The sequence below is a fragment of the Aythya marila genome, assembly GCF_965140915.1.
Source record: "Aythya marila genome assembly, chromosome: 9".
NCBI classification, from domain to species: domain Eukaryota; kingdom Metazoa; phylum Chordata; class Aves; order Anseriformes; family Anatidae; genus Aythya; species Aythya marila.
Genome location: NC_139050.1, coordinates 6,833,314 through 6,858,337, shown reverse-complemented (window position 1 = coordinate 6,858,337; position 25,024 = coordinate 6,833,314). Strand labels below are relative to the sequence as shown.

The following is a 25,024-nucleotide window of genomic DNA, read 5'->3' as shown; positions in this document are numbered from 1 at the left end:
TTCACATCCTCGTCCCTTCTTTTCATCTTTCTGGGGCTCCCTCGAGCAGCCCTGCAGAGGGTACAGCAGGAAGGCAGAACGCCTCCCTTTGAGGACGTGGTGGAGCAAGCCGAGCAGTACTTTGCTTAGCTTGGCAGATATTCCCAGCATTATGAAAACTGCTTTCGCACACAAATACTCAGTTTGCAAAAGCATCCCTCCCCCACCAGCCTCCAAAAAAAGTCTGAGGCAAGCAGTCAGCACACAACTCTGCAACGTCTGAGTGATTGCAAAATACTTACGATCCTCTGATATTCCCTTGTATGAAAGCACTCAAGAAGCTATTTAGCATTTGACTGTAATAACCTGCGGGGCTTCTGTGGATAAAGATTCTTCCCCCCAGTGCCTATTACAGATGCTTATGAAAAAGCAATCTTTAACAGGGTCAAGTTCTTTAATTATGTTTCTACTTTGTATGTCAGACGCGAGGCTAATGAGCAGAGAATTAATTTGATGGGGAAAAAAATAGACCATCCCAACCTAATTGAAAGGAATTGTAAATTCCTTTAAATATCACTAACTGAAAGGCAGAGGTGTTGCACGCTTGCTATTAGTCCCTTTTTATACAAACAAGTTCCATTCATAAAGTCCAAAAACCAAAGAAAGTTCAGTCCAGCCATGTGCTTTTGCTAAATCTCTGTATTTCCATTCCCAGTTCATCCTGTGGATCAGATAACCCAGCATTAACAAGGTCCCACTCCCTGCTACCTCGTTCAGCCGTGCAGCCCGCAGTGCCCAGCAGCAGAGAAGCTGCGTGTGGGCAGCTGGGCACAGCCCAACGTGTGCTGCAGAAGTGGCTCTGGCAGAGCACGCTCTTTCCCAAACGCAGAAGAGCTGCACAAAACCCAGTTCCACAGAGCATCTTCTGGTGGGCTACTTTAGGGACACAGCAGCAACATGCTGCTCCTTACTACCAAAGGCATTTGATTTGTCCCTTTATATCAAAAATAGCTAAAGCTTATCCAATGAACCGTGTTTCTGAAGAACATCACCTTCTGAAATGAACCAAGGAGAAGAGCTCAATTTCAGAAAAACTGCTGAAAACAGTATCTGACCTGAGTTCCCAGATTCTTGAGGATCCACCACTGCTTCTGAGGGTCCTGCAGACAAGCAAGCCCACTGGTCTAAATTCAAGCCTGTTTGCACACACCATGCAAGAGTTCCCAATACCACCATAAAGTTTTATAGGATTCACAAATCCTATTTGAAAACCATAGATTTAAAACACATCCTCAAGTAAACGAGAGTTTTACTGTTAAATATACCCTGGAAATTTCTCAAGATTTTTTTTTTCCCCTCAGTCTGTTCGCTTTCTTTGCACACAGATTTCCTGCCACTCTGCTGGCTGAAACAGAAAATTCTCACAACAGAAAATATTTTGATACAATCCATACCGTTGTTAGCTGTGTGCAGTAACTACAGGTTGCAATTTACTCACGGTGGAGAGTCCTCCTCCAGTACACTCGGTTCACAATGAAAAGATAAAGAAAATAAATCCTACATGAGAAGAGTTGAGAGACAACGCAATGAAGAAACGCGTTAACACTTACGGTCAAGTCCGTTGATGTATCTCATTGTAATTTCACAGTGCCCCCAAACTGCACTGACTATGGGGTAAAGTTTTTTCCCTTTTAGTCCTCTGAAGGCCACTCCAAGATACTGTCCATCTACCATGAAGCTGAGCGTCCCTTCGTCCATATCCAACACCACCAGTAAGGAGTCTGGGAGTACAAAAGACTCGTCTGGTTCCAAAAAGACTGGATACGTGACCCCAGGCTGGTTTTTACAGTTGTGATAGAGTTTGTTGCGTCCCAAATCCCAGCCCCACGATTCACTATTGCTACCGACCAACGACGTGTACCCCACCGAGTGCAGTGGAGCTTCGGCCGTGGAGACGCCCACCACAGCGTGAGTGCCCCGCTGCCTCGTGGGCCAGTGGATCTGCCAGACGTGGAGGCCTCTCGTGTAGCCGACTTTGCCCCGGATGCAATCTGTGCTTTGGGCCACTGGGTGTCTGTGAAAAGTCAGTTTATCGTCCTCCTTTACAAATATATTTAAAGAGCGATCTTCATTGTTCCAAGCGTGTTTGTACTGGACCTCCAGCTTGGCAGGGGGCATATCCAACAACATGTCCAGCCGGGCGGGCTTGCAAAAATCCGGGCCTCTCAGCTCTCGTTTAACAGGTCTATAAGGGGGCTCCCTCACATCCACAGACTTTATGCTCCCTGAGATTTTCTGGCCCATTGCTTGGCTGCAGATTTACAAAGGAGAAAGAAAAGTTGACTTTGGCCCAACGTTACCTCATGAAAGCGCTTTTACACTGAGCCAGTGACCTGACAAGCTGACTGGATTTACTTCTCCTGTTTGGAGCTTTTTAGCAGCAATGTTTTCAGAGAAAAAACGTTCCTGAAAAAAAGCAGAAAGTTTCCAGTTAGTTTAAGAAAGCCAACAGAAAACCCACAACATATTTTTAAGGAACAACTTCTTGTAAGCCTGGTAGTTATTTTAAACACAAAAGCTGACGATTCACCGCTTTTTGTTCGGTACCCTGCAACGCTAAGCAGCCTGCCGGCGGCGTGCTCCGAGCCCACCAGCGCGCAGAGCACAGACAGTCATTTCCTCCAATTCATAATCGGATACAGACATTCCCCACCTTCTGCCCTTCCACCCATTTTGTCTGGCCAGGTTTGCAGCAGTCTTGAAACAGGCGTACAGTATTCCCCAGCAACAGCAATAAACTGTACGTTCAGCTGTAGCTTCACTTTCACTGCCACCTTTTGTTTCACTCTCTCAGGAGCCGTCTCCCTCTGTTCCCAGCAGCTCTCTCCCCCAGACCCTTGCAACACGGGGCTTCAGCGTCCACACTGCCAGCAGAAGAAACACAGCCAACAGCAAATGGCAAAAACAGCAACATCTAAAACGTTTATTTTAGTGTACGCTGCCCTTAAGTAATTTAAAATATATATATTTCTTTTTAATAATAGAGATAAAAAAGAGGGGAAATGAGAGAATAGGAGACATGGAAGGACAAATGAAGAAGGGCAATATCAGTTCTCTGGCAGACATTTCTAATGGGCAGCTGCTGCCAGAGCACAGATTGCTCATAGTACTGGAGAGCAAGCTAACCCACATTTTCTATATTGCAGCATTAGGCTGATCAGAAGGACTGGAAGACAATAAGACACGTTAGCGGGAACAGATAATTTTGCAATGTGTAATTTCTGTGCTTCCACAGACAACATGGTAATTCTGCTGGAAGTTGTCAAAAGCACCTAGGAAAGATGTTTCTGAAGCTGTGTACAACCCTTTGCAGCCAGGCCTTCGAAGTGCCTAGCCCTGGGATGCCCACCTATGGCTGAGCAGCCCCCCTGTTGCTTTTCACTGCCAGAGCGATGAAGTGTTTTAAGAAGCAGCAAAACCCACCAAATTCGCAAAAGCATGAACAATCTCAGTGACAGCTGCTTTTCATGAAGCACCAAAACCAGGCAGGGGTATGAGTGTCTTGCAAAAAAATGTTCTGCAAGACTGTACTTGGTAAGCCACAGGTCCAGAGCTTTGTTTGTTTTCTTTTAAGAAATTCTACCCCAGATTTACTGTCTCACTGCGAAGATCATTGCTGAAAGAATACAAGCAAGAAACATGTACTCACAGTGGAAGGAAAACAAAATACATGCCTATGAAAAGAACACCTGTAAAATTTACCATCCATGCTGCCATGTTTTAGAATTGAACAAAGCCTCTTAATTATTTACTATGGCTAATACTAAAGAAAGTGTTTCCTTCATGTATTAAAAACCTAAATTATCTTACTGAAAAATTCCAAGGTACAGTCTTCAAGGTTGACAAATATCTACAAGCACCTTCTCATACATGGCTGGCATACAAATAACAGTCTTTCAATGTAACTTGCAAAAACTGTAAACATTTCTGTAACATTGTGTTAACTTGTAGGCATACATCAAGTTTACTTAAGAACTAAGCTGTGGCGCTGAGAAAAGCATGCTGAAATACAGCCTCTTCCCCCCCGCCCACTAAAACTGGACACAGAAGACGTGAAGCTGGTGTTACAGCCATACTCATTCGCTCACCTGAAAGACACAGGAACTTAGCAAATTAACATAGTAATCAAAAAAACTATTTCAACAATTTGAAATCAAAATGGAACATAAGCACCCAAACCCCTCATATCTTGCTTGCAGGAGGATTCCAGATGTCTCCCAGGAGCTTCTTCTCACTGAAACAGGGCCACAACTTGAAAATTACCCCACCTGAAATTAGCTTGGAAGACCCCTCCCTTCTTTCCAAACCAAGTAAAAAGAATCTGAAAGTCCAAACAGTAACTACATCTAACCTGACATTCACACTGTGCTACTGCAGAAGCGCTCATAGGTCATTTCACAGGGTATGATGGCAAATGTGGCCCACTGAAGCAAGGTCAATACTTTATTCCATGCTAATTATTCAGGCGGCAACGAAATACTGACACTAATAAACACACAGGGAAGTGACAGGGAGTAAATACCATCAGATAATCAGATTTTCCTAGGAGGACAATGATCAGTAACTGGGTAGTTCCTTGTAAAAAAGATGTTTGATTGTTTGAGCTTGAAGGAAGAATATGAAGAGGAAAAATGTCAGATGTTCAAAGGGAACCCCAGTGATTCCTGTACGAGATTGAGCTCTATGTGCCTCTGAAAATTTCATCTCTAAAGTACAAGACAATCGCCACATTCCTGTTAGCGTGCTGAGGGGAGATGGCCAGGGAAGTCCTGAGAGCATCCTCATGTTTCACTTCCTGATCACATAAGAAACTGATCTTGGCACTGAGATTTACCTGGCAAACTACCAAGAGATTAATAAACACCAAAGGAAGTGACTTGGCAAGCCACAGACAAACACTGCTGCTAATATGCCCCAAGCTGTAACAGAAATAGGTTGCTAATAACTAGATCAGTAATTCAGAAGAGTAAAATGCATCATTATAAGCACCTTGATACAAGCACAATTGTGTCTTTGCTCTGGGATGTGCTCAGTAATTATTTTGGTTTGAAACCGTATCTTACAATGATAGTCCAGAGAGATGAATGCCTGTTTGTATACAGACACTACCAAACAATTTAATTACATCCTGCAACATTTTGCCCAATAGCTTTGTACGGACACAGGATTGAACAATAATGTAAAATCTTACCATTTCTGATGCATTAAAGCTAAGACAGCTTCTTAGCGCTCAAAAGCTGCCTTTCATCAAAAACCTTCTCCCGCCCACTGTAACATATGACACTCTGTCCCACTCTAGTTGTGCATGCTGCGTAGCTGCTCGCAGCTTCTGCCAGAAGGCCAACTACCACCACAGCTGTGTCCTTCAGCTATCACAGGACTTGAGCAAGAACACGCAAAAACAAAGCCAACACTTAATCTTTTGTACTACTACAGCAGCACAGGTGTAACCCCATTCTAGCTGTTCCCTGACAGCTCTGATCACTGGTGTTTAGTGGGAGCTGATGGGAAAATTTCTTTCTATGAGGTGGCAGCGAGGGCTTGCAGTGCATGCCTTCTGCTCACAACCCATGCACCATTAACCTGAGCCCCGCAGGGAGCGACTCGTGCAGACAGTCCTCCTGGCAGCTCACAACGGGCCCTTTGGTTGCTTGCAGGACCATCCTGTCTCAAAGCCAAGACCGTCTAATCCCTTTCCTTGTCTGCATCCTGCCTGTTTAACACCAAACAGATGGCAGAGACCAGCTCTGAAGCAAGAACGGCAGCAGAAGCATCCCCTTGTCCTTCATCCCTGTCAGAAGCTGCTGTCAGAGGAGTGAAGCCTTCTGTGCTCCAGCGCGGGGAGGATGCCTGGCTGCTCCCTCCAGCAACAAACATCCCCTCCCTACTTCCCTTCCACACCTCCAGTGCAGAAGCCCTGGAAATGCCCTACTCACTGCTGCCGTCAGCATCTCCCCACAGAGATACACAATTATTGCTCACCAGAGCTTGTTAGGGAAACCAAGCACAAAGCTCAAAAGGGGAAGAGGATTTACTAACAATTTTTCTGGCAGAGGTAGCACAAAATTGGCTTTTTCTCTGCAGGACTGAATGGCTAGACAACACAGGATTAGTATAAATTGTGGGTGAACCAGTAGGATGGAAGATTATTCCTTTCAGATTAAGGTGTACTCAACACATGTACAGAAATGCTTGGTCAAAATAAATAAATAAATAAAGCCTTCTCACCATCCCACAAACTGACAAAATCTTGCTGAAGCACAGCACCATCATTCAACTCCTGGCACTCATACTACCTTACTGAGAGAAACTTAGGTCCTTGCCTGCATCTTCTTGCAGTTAAAAATCAGTATCAGGAACAACATACACAGACATAAGTATTCTCAAAGTAGAGGAAGATGCATTTTCATTGCATAGTTTTGCTTTGAATGCAAATTAAATGTCAATTTTGATTTTGAAAACACTGCTTTCCCAGAGCTTCACTCCTCTAGCATTTTCAAACCACCACAGCACTTAGGAAAAAGGAAAATATTTCAGTTTGGCATAATATACACAACCTCTCAGCATATCTGTTTAGAGACTAAATTTCACTAAATTTCATCAGTCAGCCATGTGACAAAAGATATTGTGGAAAAAAAGTATTATTTTCATGGAATGAGAAAACAAACAGCACTAGTGCAGTCCTTTAGCAACTGGGAAGCCCTGGCTGAGAAGACTGCTAATTTGTGTGACCTAAATGATTTCTGTCTCACAGTTTCACATTCATGCCACGCTCTGTCAGGGTATGATGATTACATTAAGCGTACTGTACAAGAACAAGCCAACTCCAAACAGGAAAAGTGCGTCAACGTCGCTTAGCTGTGTTCTCATGCAGACTGCCAAAATATTTAGGGAAATTATTCACAATAAAAACACAAATTATACTTACCAGAGAAAGGCTTGCTGGGATATCACTTCATTGTAATTAAATACAGTGCATTTTTAGCAATTCAGTATGTTGGCATCGGTAGAACATAACTGCTGATAAAAGAAACATGCTTTCTGCAAAGTCAGCTTTCAGCATCCATGGTTATGTCTCCCTGTGGATTACTAGGAACCAGACACGCAGAAAACTTGAAAAACACAGATGAGAAATGATACCAGAGAAACAATTCAAACCTACAGGAACAACATGCTAAGGCTTGTGCTAATACTACTAAAGTGACACCACCAAAAAGTGAAAAGAAGCTAGGTGATTCCCATCCATCCAAAAAAGCCAAGAAGGTGACCCCTCTGTCTATGAGCAATCCAAACAGACAGTTCTGACGCTTTATGCTATCGACTCTGGTCATGTTTTTTTTATCCTCTCACGCACCCAGGCCTTGCTGCCACCTTCCCAGCTGGCATGGGCTTTGCTACCAGCCAGGACTCCTGAACAGCAAGGAGGAGTTGCCACAGAAGCCTCTTCTCAATGGGCAGGAAAATTGTTCATTCTCCAGATGCCTGAACAGAACAGACACCCGAAATGTTCGAGCACTCTGAATCGAACCCTAGTCCTGCCCTCTCTTCTGGAGGGATAGGAAGAAGAGAAATGCAGGCCATGTTGTGCTGGACAAGTCAGTGAAAAGCATTTCACACGTTTATGAACAAGGACTTTCAACTCCACACAGAAAATGTAAAGGCACAAGGCCCAATGTCTAGGGCCTATGTTTGCAGCGCACAAACAGCCACGAAATCACGACAACACTGTTCTGAGGGCGACAATGAACTAAACACATTCCTGGCACCCTAAAAAGATTGGCCAGCTTGGTTTCAACTATAGGTCCCGGTATCCAACATTGTTGATTTATTGTGTATCTTGAACAATGTTGGCTTTCTCTGTCAAATGGAATACACAGCAAGAATGCAGCCAGCCAGAAATGCTTGGATACCCTATACAATCGTGTGCTACGGATAAAACTTTGCGCTGCATGCGCACTTACCAAACATTTCACATGTGGGATGAACACTGCAGCAGTAAGTCATAACTTCAATTCCTAAAAGGAATGCAGATCATGGAAATCCCAAGGACATTCATCCATAAAGGGTGACTTGTTTTGTAATGTTACAAAAATGTAATTGTTTCAAAACTCAAGATAAGCTTGTTGTTAAAATAGACTGTGCATTTAGCTGCTTGGAATTAGAATAATCTGAAATACCACACCATCTGTACCGCCAGAGTTAGAAGCAGTTTAGTAAGATCATGAAGAATTCAGAAGGAATCTTGAGTAGCTCTGAATACAGTGGAATGTATATTTTTAAATACTTCCATCTACTGTACTTTGGAGCCGAGCTGTTTTGAAGTTATGGTTTGTTTGTAAGCCTTCCATATCTCTGCAGGTTTCTGGAACACGCCTCTCTGGTACTGAAAGCTGGTCTTAGACACAAAGATTAATTTTCCAAAGAAACATTAAAGATGACAAAAACAGTTCTATTCTGTAAATGTTTTTTGCATAATGACTTCTCAGAATATAGCAATGTAATTTGTAAAACAAATACAGTAACACAATGCAATTTTTTATTATTATTTTTGCTATGCAAGTCCTACTTAGAGCTGCAACATTCCACTGGAAAATTACTGAAAGAAAACGTACTTTTGTTTCAGGGTATTTAACAGGAATACATGTGATTCCGTGATTACCATAAACTCACTTGTGTTCAAACTGCCACTTTTCCACCACTTCTACCCATTTGTTCCTTCCCTTTTGTCTTGCAGCCACCTGCATTCTAATGCCCCTTGAGATAGATCAGCCTCAGAAAGCTTAAGTGGGTAAAATCTACTATTTCATATTGCTGGGTTATTTTCAGGTGTATGAGCCCTCTGATCTGGCATATCAGACAGTCACGTAAACACTTGCTCTGGCATAGCAAAAGGGGGAGGAAAAAAAAATCTGAAATTCAGAACCATTTATTTAAGCAGCAGCCCAAAACAGTAGAGTGAATTTCCACAGTAACTTCAAGCTGCCCCAAGGGGCACAGCTGAACTTTACGTCTAAATTCAAGTCATGAGCTTTCAGCTCCCTCACCCTCCTGACAAGAAATCATGCATCTTTCATCCAGCAGCCACCCTTCCATTATGGTAAATACCTTCCTCTCCCTCCTGAATGGCTGAAGTAGTCATTCTGAACGTTCAAGTGTCAGGCTTATATTAAAAAAGCAAATTAACACATGAATAAGGCTTAACACCAAATTGAGAATTATGTTTTCTGCTCCATTTTGCATTATACAGGATCATTTGCCACTTTACATATCTACTCAGCTGTGCTTCACCAAGTAAGTAAGTAATACCATTAAGTGTCAGAACACAAGAGATTTAAAGCCCAAAGAATAATTAAGTTTTAATATCTCAATTTCTTTCCAGTCATTGCTACTTTTAACCATCCTAACACATTTTTGGCAATTTATTTTACATGTTACCTCTACAGCTTTTTACAGGATCAATGCCCCTATGAGCTCTGGTTTCAAAACAGAAAAAAATATGACCATGGATGTGGCTGAATACATTCCAACTCCCTGCATTTCTGCCGCTGTAAGGTGCAGTACAATCAGTTGGCCTTCAAAATGGAAGAAAAGTTAGGAAGTCAGAGATGAGAAGAAGGCCACTGGAAAGCATCATCCCAGTTGTGTAGCTGGCTACAGATCACAGGGGGTGAGCCAAAACTGCTCCCCACGCAGACTGAGGGGAGGTCCAAGGATGGCAGAATGTGACAGTCAGCCAAACGAGAGTTCCCCTAGCTCAATACAACTTTTCACCAGAACTTTATTGCAATTGCAGGAAGCACAACAACGTGCTCCAGTGAAAACCCAGCCCCTCAGCTCAAGGGCCAGTCAGTCAGTGTGTGTGTCAATGTTTCCCGAGCCTGGTGAGTCTCTGTAAATTGGGATGAAGCCGAGGCCTACAGCTGGTTTTTGAGGGGCAGCACCACGATAAAGATGGGACTAAGGAAGAACACCCACTAACAGCAGCTCTTCTCTTTTAATCCCAATGCTGCTGTAGACTTAGCACTCTAAAAGAGATTTCTCCAGCCTCACAATGCCTATACATATGTTTTGTAGTTACTGGACAAGCCAAGTTCTTAGTCTCTGTGCCTCTCATTAAAAGAAATTCACTGATGGCTTAAAAGTTGCAATTCTCCTGGAACGACCAGACTACTTTTGTCTGCTTGTTTTGTTTTGCAGCCTTTTGCTGCTTAATCCTGGTAGGAGCTGCAGAAGCAGCACATGAACAACACCTGTCAGATGCTGGTGGCCCAGAGGCAAACGTGGCCGAGGCTCCAGCTGAAGCGGCCCGTCAGCGGCTGCTCCTGGCCTGACCTGGATGGCTTTAATGCTTCCAACAGAGCTGCCAAACTCTGGTGACAAAAACATATTGTGCCTCTGGCCAAGCACAACAGGCGAGAGCCGTGGATATTGCCCCCCGCAGCGGTGCCGGACGGGCTGTGGGGAGCGAGGCCTCGGGAAGCCACAACACGGTCAGGCCCGGGCTGTGGCCGCAGGGCAGCAGTCATTGTGCGCGCACAGACACGGAGGGGATGAGCGCACAGAACGAGTTTGGTCCCAAACAAAAGCGTATTCTTTTGTTTAATAGGAAAATAGGCTTACACAATTGCACCATCTGCATCCCTCCTAACCCTTCCCCCTTAACTCTTTCAGCCAGCAGTTCCCCTCAGCCAGACCTGACGAACAGTAGCGGGCTCTGAGATGACTGCGTGCCAGCTGGGGAGAGGACATTCATCTTGGAAGCAACCACGTGGAAGATCTGGTTGGACTGCAAGCCCACATCTTATAAGGAACACAGAAGAAAATGAGTTTACTAAAAAGCTGTAATTGCAGGCAACGCATCCTACAGACCTGAAGCCTAGTCTGCCACAAGACCTGAAGGGAGCAGGAAGCAACACTTCATTAGTCCTGCAGTCTCTAGAGTGGCTTCTTTTAAAGAACAGAAGTGAAGTAAACAGACTTCACACATCTTAAGGAAGCACCATCAGAAGTTCAGAACATGAACTGATTTATGCTGATTTGGTATTTCCCCAGTTAGGTTACAAATGCAGTTACACAGAGCTTTTGAGCTCTAACAAAGAGACAAAACAACTTCCTAGTCCGTAAACAAATATTTTCTCAAAGAAACAAACAAAAAATCCCAACACATTTCTTTGAGCTACAGCAGTGAACTTCATTTGTTTTAAACACGCCTCTGCTAAAGCCCATCTGTCAGTAAAGAACAATTGCACAGACAAATGGAAATGAAGAAGAAAGTAATAACATAGAAACAAACTGCCTGAGCTCTGAGCAACAAAATTGATTTGCCTTATACACATAAAAGCTTCCCTATTTTACAGGTTAATACTTTGTTTGTGTTTGCTATTAATTAAGGAAATGGAGAATTTAGTAATGCAGGGGAAACTGGGAAAGGCCACGAGGATTTAAAGAGTTAAAGATGCAGTGCCAGTGATGCACCCAAGACAAGAATCCGGCTACTCCTGAAGACACATGGGAATACCTGTGTGTGGAGCCAGACTCCTCTTACAGTTGTAGAGGCTAGTAGGGTGTTATTTTCTTTATGGATCTTTCATTTCACTAGAGCCAGATGAAGAAGAAACACTGCCTTTGCAAACAAGTAATGCTTTTCAGAGAAGAAAACATCCACATTACTCAGACTGTTTCCAGTGTTAAAAGCAGAGAGGGCCTCCAGCTAGGAACAGACATGGTGAAAGAAGTTGTCCCTTTGAGTAGCATTTACACTGCTTTATTACTGACCTAACAGTACACATCCTAAAAGAATGTCATGCTACAAGTGCCAACAATTCCAGGTATTTCTAACCACAGGGAAGTACTTAAAAACGAGACTTCCTAATAAAGGTACGGATGGAAATAAATCAGCTTTGATAAGCTTTGTGCATACCTACAGGAGTCCCAACCAGACTCTGGTCCATAAGCTCAAATGCAAGGTCTGCGTTTCTCAAAATACCTTCATACCTAAGTTACTGCTGCACAGTAGCCTTCTGCAGAGAATTTTCTTTTGAGCACCATTTTACTGCTGATTATATTTCATACTTGAATGTACTGGGGGAAAAGGAAGGAGAGAAAGAAAAAAAATGCAAATTATTTGGAAGAAAGCTCTACAATGATCCAATTTCTGATAGGAATAAAAAGGTATCAGTACTCAGTGTCTAGGTGTACTGTCAGTGAAGTAAAAGAATTAGCATCGTATTCCAAAAGTCTTGCCAAAGTTATACAAAAATGAGGATGCCCCAGTAACTTTGCATGAAAACACACATTTGATATGATTGTAGAGAATCTTCAAGCAATCATCGAAACTTGCTGGACACCAGTCCTCCAATAATTCAGGCAGGGCTCTGTTTTGCCCTGGAGAGAATACATTCAGTCTAAATTTGGTTCAGCAGCACTATATACAAGGAGAAAGCACAGTAAATACAAGCTGAACTCTAGCAACAGGTGCAATATATTAATTAATTAATTAAATAGAACACCCCACACCACACTTTTAGTTTTAAATTTTGGAAAAATCAGTGAAACCCTAGACTGCAATACGATATGCAGACACCTTGATTTCAAGCATAGCAAAGAATAATAGCGACATTTAGAAATATCTTTAAAAATATGAGGCTACCTTCAGAAAAATAAATCAATAAATAAATAAACTATAGAACCATAACACACTCAATGCAGCCTACATTCCCAAACAAATACCGAGAAATTTAGTCTTTCAACTTTATCAGAGCTGGACTCAGTTTATTTCATCACGTTCAAGAACAGCACAGATAGGAGGGAACCGAGTTTGTTACCATGAACGTTATTCCAGCATCATTTGACATGCAGCCCAGGTATTCATGCCAGCGAAACTGAAATTTGCTTTTATCAAGCAAACTGTGGTTTACTACTCCTACAGACTTGGAAGTCACTTTAAAACCACCCTGCTGCTGAATGTAAAGCTGTGTCGGATACCATACAAACAGTACAAATTACTTCACAGTAAAGGAAAGCTAGCCCTTGGCCAACATGCTAAGAAAAAAGGGTTATCTTTTTAGGTACTAGAAATCTGAGGAGTTTAGGTTTCAAGCACTCTTTCAAAGGACAAATTGTTATATACCTTGCCCCAAAACATCGAGCAGGCACTGAAACTGCTGCTAGAATCACGGGATCAAAAGTGGTTGGGAATTTTTGTATTTATCATTACCTCTCAAACTGTTACAGTTCACAACAAAGATGATTTATCCAGTATGAAAGTTAAATGCAGTGTTAAAATCCAGGAGTTTACAAATACTTCTAATTACCTAAGGAATTTCTCTCATGAACAGGTATCTTTCCCTATGCCAACAGAGGGAATAAAAACCGGGTATTTTCGATTCCACTGCATATCATCTTCATCACAGATTTATGGCAGAGGGCCCTGCCATTACAATCCTTGTCTTTCCACAGTCCCCCTCTCCTTTCCATCCTTCTCCTGAGGGCTCTGGGAAGTCCCAAATGGCTTGCTTACTCACACAGCCTTCCTGATGGACTTTAATCTGCTCTTGTATTAGTACTCAACTAGTCACAAAAAGCTGAATTATCCCCAAAATAATTACAACTACACAAGAGGGTTTATAAAAAACAACCAGCTTTCACTAGCCACTCAGACAAGATTCTACACCAAACTCATCCCAGTGGTGTAACAGAGGGAAAGACCTGCTCTGTGTGTTACTGTTTTTACTGTCGGGAATTTTCCTTCTTAGTAACTACAGCTTTGCCCCCTGTGCCCACATCTCTGTAGGAGCCTTCTTGAGCTCCCTTCACACACTTCATCATCTCAGTCAATGACCAGACGAAGCTGCTTCTATTTTTCTCCACTGGCACTGGCCCACTTCAGCTCCTAAAAGAGCACTTGTTTCCAAATGATAAAGCCAGCTGTAAGTACTAACCTGACCCATAGGTGGGATTCCCCTGACAAAATGTGGATTCTCTGATGTGGGTGAGGTCATCACTGGGATAAAATAAAGGCATGTAAAGGTCCATTTTTGAATGAACAAAAAAGTCAATCTTCTCCACAATTAGAAGGGAAAGAAGAGGAATTCATCTCATACAGCTCCAGAACCAACACACTGACTCATTTAATGTTCTCCTCATAATCAACAAAGAGAAAGGGGAAGACACTGATGCATATGAAGACCACCAGACATCTTTCCTATTTTTTAGTGTTATTTTAAGATGTTTACCTCCAACTCCACATCACAGGCTTTTACAGGTAGTGCAGCCCACCTGGCATGACTGAAAAGAGAGATCACAGAACCACACTTACTCCTCAACCTTTCCTTAGGCATCGGATACCTGACCTGGTTCGATGTAAATATATAGACTCACTAGTAATTAGCAATACTCGATGTCAAGGCTTTCGGTTAGCACAATATAATACAGAGGAGTAGAAAGGCTACAATAGTGTCAATATCTTCTCTGAAATTCTTTTCAGAAAAACATGATATAAACACAGATCCCAATTTCCAAAGCTACTACTTGGGTTTAATGATACCCTGTGTAAGAAATCACAACATTTAATACTGCAAAAATACTTGAATTCGTTCAGAAAACTGTTCAAAATAATCTGTGGCCACATATTAGTGTAACTGAGGGCATATTCCTGCTGAGAGGACGAGCCAGCAGTAGATGGAAAGACCTATAATTAGGAAATCAACAATTTATTAGGCCAGCAGCTGAAAAGAGGAGAGATTAGCCACACTGAGCTCCAAACTGCCACGATGCCACAGGTCAGTCCTAGTCCAAGTGATGCTGCAGTAGTTTCTAACAGGTAGGTTCCCTGGTATCTTCAGGGTCTGTAGGATACACAAATTGGTTCCATCTGAGGCTGCTTCTCTGTGCTCTGAGAAGATACTACAACATATTCTGACATAGCCACCACTCTTACTAGAAAGGGAAAAGACATCCTCAGGAAAAGCAGAGGGAGGTGGAACCCTGTGCTACCATCTAACAGCCCCAACCCAATTCCCTACCTGACACTAAGAAAATAAAGACTGGGGAGGAAAGAGGACGCACCAGGTTACCTGGAAAGTACACTGGTGGCGCAACTGGAAATCTTAGGTATTGTCCCAAAATGGTTGCTGGAATTCCCTCATTTGGGAACCGCTGCCCTGAAACAGGGGTCGGAAGAACAAAAGAGCAGGCAGGCAACGGGCTGGCAAGTGTAGGAGGAAAAATATCTGCTGAAGTCTGCCACAGCTGCAGCCAACACAGACATCCAAGAGCAATGAGAACACACAGCTTCAATGCTATAGCTGGAGCACAGCACAAAACGTTCTTGAACAAAGAAGCCCATGTCCAAAATCTGCTCAGTCAACGCTCTGGAGAGGCTCTGCCACAGATACCCTAACAAACCAGCCTCAGGTACCAGAGGATGGCATTTGCAAAACACATCTCTGAAGCTGAGCAAAAGGCAAAGGAAAAAAACAGCATATTCCTTCTGAGGAAGAATTAATAGTGATGTAAGCAGAGTGAACTTTCAATATTAATAAAATAGGGTAGTCAGTCTCCATTCAACTGCACTGTGCAGAAATCACTATGATTTATGACTTCTGCCTAGATCCAATTGCAGAGGAAAATAAGCCTGTGTGTGCCTCTCATACTAAGCATAGGGTGTCTCATGCCTGTGCAAGCCACAAAAGCAACCAGGGCTGCCTGCTTTCTACAGACAAAATATTAAAGGAATTAATTCCTAAAGCAGGGGGAAAATACTACATGGGAGAACTTCCAACCCCCACGTTCTGCTCATTTAAGCTAAGCTGCTTAATCAGGTTAATTGAAGGAATTAAAAAAGCACCAAATTCACCAACTATTCTCTAGCCATTCCTGATCTTGTGTTACTCTTCCTGGGCGCAAGCTCCCCTGCTGGCACAGCACAATCTATCATCAGCCATTAGGCTGATTACCATCCATTAGTTTTTCTAAGTACAGACATGAAATTTAAACCTACTTTTGTTATTTATGTACAAGCTATTCATGTACTGGATATGAAGCAACTATATAATGCTTTGTGTTAACGAGAGAAGTGTAGCTGAATGTTAGAGCTAGACATTAAAAATGAAAGTAATAATTTCCTCACACGCACAAAAAGAAATAATATTTGTTTGGGAGGATGAGCAGAACACAATCTTTAAAAATACAGCTGCTTAGTATATGGTGAAGAACAGGTAGGAAGCCACAAGAACAACAATTATCAGTACCATAAATATCAAATTCAATTAAAATGTCATTTTAGAAAACACTGAGAACAGAGCTGAAAGTCTTACAAAACAGTAATTTTTCTCCCCTGCTATTAAGGCAGAGTGATTAAACTGAAAGATAATCCCCTTCATTTCAAAAGCTAATTATTACATACAATAAAAAATATCTTCTTGCACTATAAGAGACCTAAGTGCAAGAACTGCATTCTACTAAGCTCATCAACCCACACATCTTTTCTGTCATACAGCGACTGCTTGAATTTTCCCTTACAATTATATTTCTGCAATAGACCATCAGGCTCAGCTTTGATTCTGGCACACCACGTTTCTTACCACTTTGGTGGGGAATAATTGCTGGAGGTGACTTACTGAGACTAACGATATGTCCACATCTGAAGAGAAGGTTCAAGGCTGAGGAAACTTCCAGGGTGAGATGCAGCAGATATGTAAGGAATGTGCTCCATGATAGTCCCCTTGGCAACATAACCTGCAACCTTAGGTGCTGGCAGCACCAGGGGAGCTTGGTGTGCTCAGAGAAATAGCACGGAGGGTGGAGTGGAGCAAAGACCCCACGGCGAGGCTGTGAGATCTCCACAGGGATGGGGAACCTGATGGTACTATGGGACTGATAGGCAGCTTGGCCAGCCCTGAGCCAAACTGATAAACAAAAGATGACCTCTGGGTGAACTTTGCTCATGATAATCTCATTACGATGCCAAACAAACCTCCGTCCCAAAGGCTACCCACCTCCAGTATGCGACCAACCCTTGCTGAGCATTCGCTCTGCATTTCTCTGAGCCTATACCTTTAAAGCAAAACCAAGATTTTACACCAAGAATAACGAAGATACATATGACTACAGTCACTCAAGCTTCAGCTAGCAGTAAGAAAACAGCATAAAAACAGCTCAAGAGAGAAAAAATGATAGGGAAGATAGCACTGCAGACAAGTCAGAAGGACACGGCTGACTTCTGGGATCAGCCGAAGGGCTGAACCTCGCTTTCCCCACAGGGATGCCTCTTGGGTGAGATCCAAACCCTCAGTTATACTGAGTGCTTCCCCAGGAAACCTGTCTCTATAGAGCTGTTTCATGAGTTAACTTACACGAAGCTGGTTGCGTTAGTCATATTCATGGTATTTGCACGTGCTTTGCAGAACGTGTATTTATCATCGACAACCCAAAAGAACCTGTACTCTGTTGATTTGACAAACTACACCAGTCGTTAAGCTACTGGACTAAAGGTGCATTGCTCTACTGTGCAGCCATGAGCGTGGTAAATTAATATATTGAATGCAATTGGACTTTACAGCTGAACTGGGCATCACTCAGAATCTAAACCCAGGCACCCCCAAACGCTCTGATATCTGAGGACAAGCGGGAACGCAAGGGGGTTTAGGTCCTGCCAAACTGCTTTATCTCTTAATGCAGCATTTTGAAACAAAATAGAAAACAGCTGTGGAAGCAAAAACCACCACATACAAATATTCAGCTTAAAAAAAGAACAAGCAGAACATCCCCTGTGAGGGCCACTTACGTGGGAACTCTGTGAAGAAAGTAGTATTAGATGTCAGTCATGGCTTGGTGTAAGGATATCCAGAGGAAGCATCCCTCCCACATTTTTCATAATGGGTGTAAACAGAAGCCTGCTCTGCACGGTTTGTATGCCTGCACAGGAAGTACCCAGGTTGTCTATACTGCCATCAGTGCTCCTGGCAAACTGAGCTACTTGCTACGCTCACTACTATGGCTCCTGCATTACTAATTCAGACGTCTACATTTACATGCCAGACTTAGGCAGCAGACTTTCCACCCACCCTTTCTAACACCCAACATTAATATATATGTGCATATATATATATATATATATACACACACACACACACTTCTGCATTAATTCACTATCTTCATTTGCAGAAGCAGGAGTAGACAGACCTCCACGCACTGGAAGAGCGCACTGTAGGATGCTACACCAACAGTCAATCAATCTCAACAATTTCTAGCTGCAGGGAAAGAGAAATAGTCTCTCTTCTTCTCCCGAATAATTACACATCAGTCTGCACTCACTACTAAGTAACATTTCTTACCCACCTTGGGCATAGGTCCACTGAGTTCCAAGCTATTTCACCATGAGAAAAAATAAAATTAAAAATAAATGGAGCAAAGGGAATGGGTTGCCTTCATTAGGACTTCCTGCTCCAGCCTCCTCAATTAGCAGAACGCGAATGGAGTACAGAAGTAAGAGCCAGATCAGTCAGTCTCACGTCCCTGGAGTGTCAATACATTTCAGCTTGAATTTCCCTTTGGTGTTTTCTTCCAGCGGTCAAACTGTGATGTCCTGGCATGTATGGATTTCTTCTTCTCTTGCACTTTCATTCAACTTTGCTAGAAGGAGGTGAGTACGAGCAAGTAACTGTTAATTCTTGTTACAGAGTCTAAGGGCACAAAAGCCAATTATCAATGGTGTAGATGGCCTGCTGGAAAAAAAAATAAATACTGTAAAATCAAAGATCACTCTACTCCTAGACATGAACTCCAGGCAGCAATCTCAGGCACCTCCTCTCTTCCCAGCGCTCCAGCAGGCAAGGAAGGCACGCTGCCACGCCACTGCTGAGCCTCACGGGAAGGAGCTCAGGCATCGCACAAATATCCCACAGCAACTGATAATTTCATGTGTGCCTTGCCCCTGAGACCTTTTCTCATTCCCCATTTCATCTTTACATACTGATGAATAGTTGGGCTCAGTACCTACTGAAGGTGAGCTCCTCGCCTTTTCTCCAGGCGCCCATCCAAGCACGTGTGCTGTCGATGGTTCCTCTCCCTGCCCTCCTGCCACACTTCACCACAAAGCTGCTCAGAGACTGGTTGCACAGGCAGCTCCTCTCCCCTTCCTTCTCCCCACCCACACGCTTTGCTTCAAATATTGTTAATATGAATGTTAAGAAACTTAGGAATAACCAGTATGTATTTCAGGTCTCATGCTGGTGCTTGTTTAATATATCTTGTTATATCTAAACCTCAACGGATAAGATAGGACACATGTTGTAACAAATCCTTCCTGAGCACATTCTCACATCTTCGGCAGATGATCACGGCGCTTACAACCCTGAATCTCAGTCTACACAAGTCATCAATGAGCTACACGCGAGATTTTTTAGACTACTGGAAACAGTTATGTCAGCACGGACCCAAGTACAAAGGAAATTCTTTTTTTTTTGATATTTTGATCATTTTAAATAATCAGCAGCTTCAATGCGTTATTTGCTTTTGAATAGGAAAGATGATAGAAAACACACCCTTTTCATCTTGCAACTTCAAAAACAAGGACTATATAAATATTTAGTGACTGATCAGCACACTCTGAATTAGAAGCGAGACTACTGCAATTAATATTACCCAGATGTCAGCAGCGCCAGAAACCAGTCATACTGAAAGCCAAGGAAATGGCAATAGCAAAGTCCAAGTCAAATGTCCTCATGACAACCCTTTTTCACAGACATAAGACAGAAAAGTTTCAGGCTTTCTGGTGCACCTACCTGCTGAGAAAGCTCAGCAGGTACCCTGCAAAGAAGTTTCAGAAGACAGAGCGAGAGCAGTCCGGACCCTGGTTACATCCCAGGACATGGACCTACCATAAAGGTGGGGAATCTCCCAAAATCCCTTTGGGGAGATCTTCGCTGGGAATTGTTAACATGGAAAGGGATCACCCAGCCTGAGAGCACACAAGTGCATTCGAGACTTTGGTTATAGACAGGAAAGTTGGCGTTAGCTAGCTGGAACTAGCTTTTGGGAACGCGCAAGAAAGCAAACACCTTCAGAACCTGCTGCATGGCTCTGAAAGAATTACTTGCAGGCAGCTCCGAGATGGATTTCATACACTGCCACGTTCTGTGCTGTACACCAGAGCTAACTTGTCACTTCAGCCGCTGACAAATCCTCGAAGATAAAGCTGCGAAGTCACCCTCGCTTTGTAGTGCGACAGTCATACCCGTCAGCTGCTGCCAATAGCGAGCAGGATTTGCCTGCGGTGTCCGACCCAAAGATATGCAAAATAAGCAGAGAGAAGGAAATACAGCTGCACAAGATGTTGCTCAGCACTAGTTCAAATTCAAGTGACTTCATTGTGAGCAGATTTGGGTCAAAGCTGAGCACCCATGCTGAGGCTGGGCACCCAACCTCTTACTAAGGAAGAGAACAGGCAGGGTGCCCTGCGCTCACCTCTGAGCGAAAGATGACATCCCTTAAAAAATAATAATAAAAAAAGGCACATACACCCATATATATTACACATATATATAAATAGATATCTATGCGCATATACAAATATATACAAACACAAATCTGTCAATTCTCCATCTTTGGTCCAAAAGCAGCCAAAGGAAGGAAAGAACTGACCTCTTCCCAACCCTGTCGATGGGCAGGCCCAGTCTTTAGTAGGGCAGAGGTAGCTAAAGTATAGCCATTAGCTTTAAAGCAAATATTGCCAATCAAATTCCAACAGCAGCTCTTAGCCCGAAGTCACGTGCTGTGTTACACAGCACTGCCACATCAAATGCATTTCTTCTTGCCCTGTCTAATGGAGTTTTCCAGCTGCTGGGACATCCCTGTTTTCTTTAAACTTTGCTTTAAAATAAAGACTCCTAAGGGCAAGGATATTTCCTTGGTAGCTAGTAGAAACTACTGATTATCTGTCAGCTTTCAATTTAAAAAAAAAAAAAAAAAAAGAAAAGCAATTTTATCACCATGCAATCTAAAGGACTGTGGGCTATGAAGCAGTACAAATAGCTAAAGCAAAACAAAGGCATTTCCTGGCATCATGCTGGACATCAGCTCAAAACAGACTTCAAAGAGCACCTACCATTTCAACTCCAGGTACGGTGGAGAGCGTGCAGGGCATGCACACAGCTGTCTGCTTTCAGCAGTACCTTGAACAGTGTAATAGGAAAAGCTTTCTCACAGTAAATGACACCAGTCGATTGCTAGTTATTACGAAACTCTGGATTCATGCAGAACGTAGGCGAATGCACCCTAGTGTGTCTGCAGGACCTGGTCTACCAACTACAGCAGTGAACCACAGGCAACTTTGCAAAGCAGATAAGCAAAACATTCCAAACAAACAACTCCCACAAAAACATAAGCTGAGTGAAGTAAAAAAGCTTAAAGGCATGAACAACTCTTCCACAAAGTGCATGATACATTAACACCTTATCCTATAGCATACTGTACATTAGCCAGAGTTGTCAGTAACCTAAACTGCAATTTGGAAAAGCCATCCCTGAAGGATGTGCGTGTTGCAGGGAGCAATGCAGGTTCACCAGCATGTACACAATCCCATGAAAAATACACGTGGGTGAGGTAGCTATCTGGTCTGGCAAGTTTCAGTCCACAGCACATGTTTATTTTCAAACAGCAAGTCCAACAACAGTAATTTACAGAATTATCAGCAAATATTTAGCTACGCAGAGCAACTTTACATTGAGTTTTGACTTAAAAAAAAAATGTGGTTAGCTATTCAATGGGCAGCCTTAAGCATTGCTTTCATCACAGAAAACGGATCTATACCAGCTTAACAAATACTCTAAGACCCCAGGACAACACGCGTGGCCTACATTTCCATTAGCCCCGAGTTGTGCACTGCATTACACCACAGCCCAGTGAGAATAAACAAAATTAGCCACAGCAATCTGAACAGAGCTCCTCCAGCACGGAGCCCTTCGCAGCTCGAGCCACGAGGCCAGCCCTGCCCACCGCTGCGATGCCAGCCAGCGCTCCTCCCCACCACCTCTGGCCTTCAGCCAAGCCTTACGAAGTCCAGCAACATTTACATCAAACCTCCATCCTGGTGAACCCGCTAAAAAGAAAACCCATCTAGATTTCCTTTACATGTATATTCTATTAAGAGCGCGTTTATCCTCGCTGGCTGAGGGAAGAAATGGAAGTGACCAGCAACGCTGCTATACATTACCATCATTCAAGCTGGGATGTACAGCGCCCAGAAGCACTCTGAAAGCCTCAAATTTGCACTGAAGACATGTTGCCACAGTGCAAAAAGCTGCGAGTAAAGGATGCCAGTGAGCTGTAGTGAGCAGCCACAACGCAACCTGACTTACAGACCTTTAGCCCAGTAGAGGCATCCCTCCAGCTTCTTTCCACTCTGTTCTTGGCCAGGAAGAATTACAAGGGTAGGACAGCTGGGTATGTAACACACTGCTGCTCATCACTTTAATCAAGTAGTTTTAATAAACAACGTCTTAGAAAACCACATTCTGCTTTCCTCTTCAATTGCTGCCATTATGCCTCAAACGCATAAGCAAAAAGGCTCCCCAGAGGAAAAGTCTCTGAACATCTGAATGAAAACAGCAACCACCCCCCACACACAAAGTAACCATCGCACATGGCTCTGGAGCACAGCACTGAGTTCCACTGGGAAAAGTATTTTCCCTCCCCCCAGAAAGAGGACAGTGACCTATCCACAAACAAGGGGCAAATGGTGATTGTAAAGGAAAACGAGACAAAAATAGCTTGCTCGATTTTTCTTGGTACATGGAAAATCCATTACAGAAGTTTACACAGCAACAACGAAGCCTGACAAGTTAATGAGCTGCTGCATGGGGAGTCACAGGAGAGACGGCCCATCGCTCAGAAATTCCTGTGCTGCACAAAGCACAAGTCGTAAAGGTGACTGTAATTTGGCCAAACCAAAAATCACCAGCTCCGTTTCTTTTAAGAAGCAAGATATTTCAACAGTACTTTGCAGTTTTCTTGTTTGGTTGCCTTTTGATGCCTCTATGCAACAACAAAAAAACACCACAACCAAACGGGCAAAACCCTCACAACTCTGAAGGGCTACTTGCAAAAAGGCAGCATCGCTTGATTATACCAAAGCCCCAAGGCTTTACATATTCAAAGCCTGTTGAATATAAAGCCCGGCGTTTCTAAGCTGGCTTAGGTGGCACTTGCAAAGTCAAACAGAAGCGCAGTGAGCACGCTGGGGCCAGAGGTGGGATCGCTGTGAGCCCAGGGCTCTCCAGCCCCGTGGTGCCACTCCATGCTCGCAGAGCCACAGCAGGGCCCCGGCAGGACCCAGAGCGGTGAAGTTGTGTCCTCTCGTGATGTGGCAGAGCCCCGGCAGACACCGAGGCACAGGATGGTCGCTCAAGGTCATCCCCAGCCGGCAGCGGGACACCGAGGCACGTTAGCTAGCAAGAAACCCACGCTTCTCTTCCCAATGCCAGTTATAAAACTTCCCACTTGTTGTTACGAGAACGCACGGCATCTGGCGTTATTCTGTCAGCAGCCCCGAACAATGTAATAGCAGTGAGATACCCGCGGCCCTGACGGGCTGTTTTACTTACAGAGCCAACACTAACAACGCAGCATCCCTCGGAGCAGCTCCGCCAGCCAGGCAGGGCTCAGCCGCAAGCGCCAAGAGCCCCTCTGCGGGGCTGGTTTCTCCCTGGGGGACAAGGGCTCTCCGAGGAGGAGACGGCTTTCAGGGAGCGCTTCTGTCACCGCAGGCGAGCGGAGCGCCGTGACAACCCCAGCCCCGGCTCCGGCACGGAGGGGATGGTGCCGCTGGCCGCAGGGCGCTTTGTCCCGCAGCGCTGCGAGCCGCGAGCCCCGGGCACAGAGCGGGGCAGGGACCCGGCGGCAGCACGGAGCGGCCCCGCAGCCTCCCCGGGGCACCGAGGGGACTTCGCAGGAGTGAGGCGGGGGCGCGCCGGGCAGCGCCGGGCTTTGTTGCAGCTCCAGCCTCACGCCCGGACCCGGGGCTGGCTCCTGGCTCTGCTCCGGGTCTGGGATCGGTCCGAGCGCTGCGCTGCCCACACAGCCCCGAGCGAGCCCTGCCGACACCCAGCAGCAATCCCCGCCACGGCTCGGGGAAGCGATCTCCTTCTCTAAACGCTGCGCTGGGCGAACACTTCTGAAGGGCGCCTCCCCGCCCGGCAGCCCGGCCGGGAGCAGCCCCGATCCCCGCGGATCCCCGCCCCGGGAGGCCCCGAACTTACCGCCAGTCACCGCGGGGGCACGGCCGGGCAGGGCAGGGCAGGGCAGGGCGAGCCCGGCACCGCTCCGCCGGGGCGCAGCGCTGAAAGGGGAAGCGCCGCCGGGAGGCGGGGTGGGGGAGCGGGGACAGCCGGGCCGGGCGCTGCCGGAGCCGCGGCCCCGGCACGGAGGCGCCCCGGGGCTGGGAGCCGGGGCTCGGCGCTGCTCGGCGGGGCCGGGCCGGGCCGCCCGGGAGCCCCGCCCGGTGCGCGGTGCCCGGGGAGGCGGCGGCCGCCCGCTACCGGCCCCCGAGCGCCGCCCGCCCGGCCGGCGGCTGCCTGAGGCGGCGCAGCCGGGGCGCGCCGGGCTCCCCCCCCCCCGCCACAGGCGACGCCACCGGGCTCATGGCGGCGCCGGGCCGCGACTCCAAAGGGCCGGGGGAGCCGCCGGGGGAGGCGACGCCTCTTCCCTTCCTTTCCCTTCCCTTCCCTTCCCTCACCTCACACGGACGCTGCCCGTTCCCGGCGCTCTCCTCGCAGCCGCTGCCTCTCCTCCTGCCCCAAACTGAGATCAATCCCGGGGAGGGAAGCAGCGCAGATGGACCTCACAGAGACCTTACAGCGCTCCGTAAAGGTGGCATAAAACAGCTGCCTCGCGTGGGATGAGGCAGTAAAAGCTTACAGAGGTGAAAAACTTACTTTTTTTCCCCGTAGTATTTTTCCCTCGAGTTCTAGTGCTCTGTCTACGCACT

General features: G+C 45.1%; 1 protein-coding gene across 2 annotated transcripts in view; it reads right to left on the bottom strand.

Annotated features, from left to right (window-relative positions):
- Positions 1 to 24,552, bottom strand: part of SPSB4 (splA/ryanodine receptor domain and SOCS box containing 4) — an 87,507-nt gene extending 62,955 nt beyond the window's left edge. Inside the window, exons 1-2 of one of the 2 annotated variants that reach the window (XM_082766888.1) lie at positions 24,297 to 24,552; positions 1,590 to 2,445 (exon numbers count right to left, since the gene is read on the bottom strand). In XM_082766888.1, the coding sequence (XP_082623014.1) occupies positions 1,590 to 2,283 (694 nt within the window). In that variant the 5' untranslated portion in view covers positions 2,284 to 2,445; positions 24,297 to 24,552. The remainder of the gene's footprint in view (positions 1 to 1,589; positions 2,446 to 24,296) is intronic. The other variant, XM_082766887.1, reaches the window with a different exon arrangement.
- Between the last annotated feature and the right edge of the window lie 472 nt (positions 24,553 to 25,024).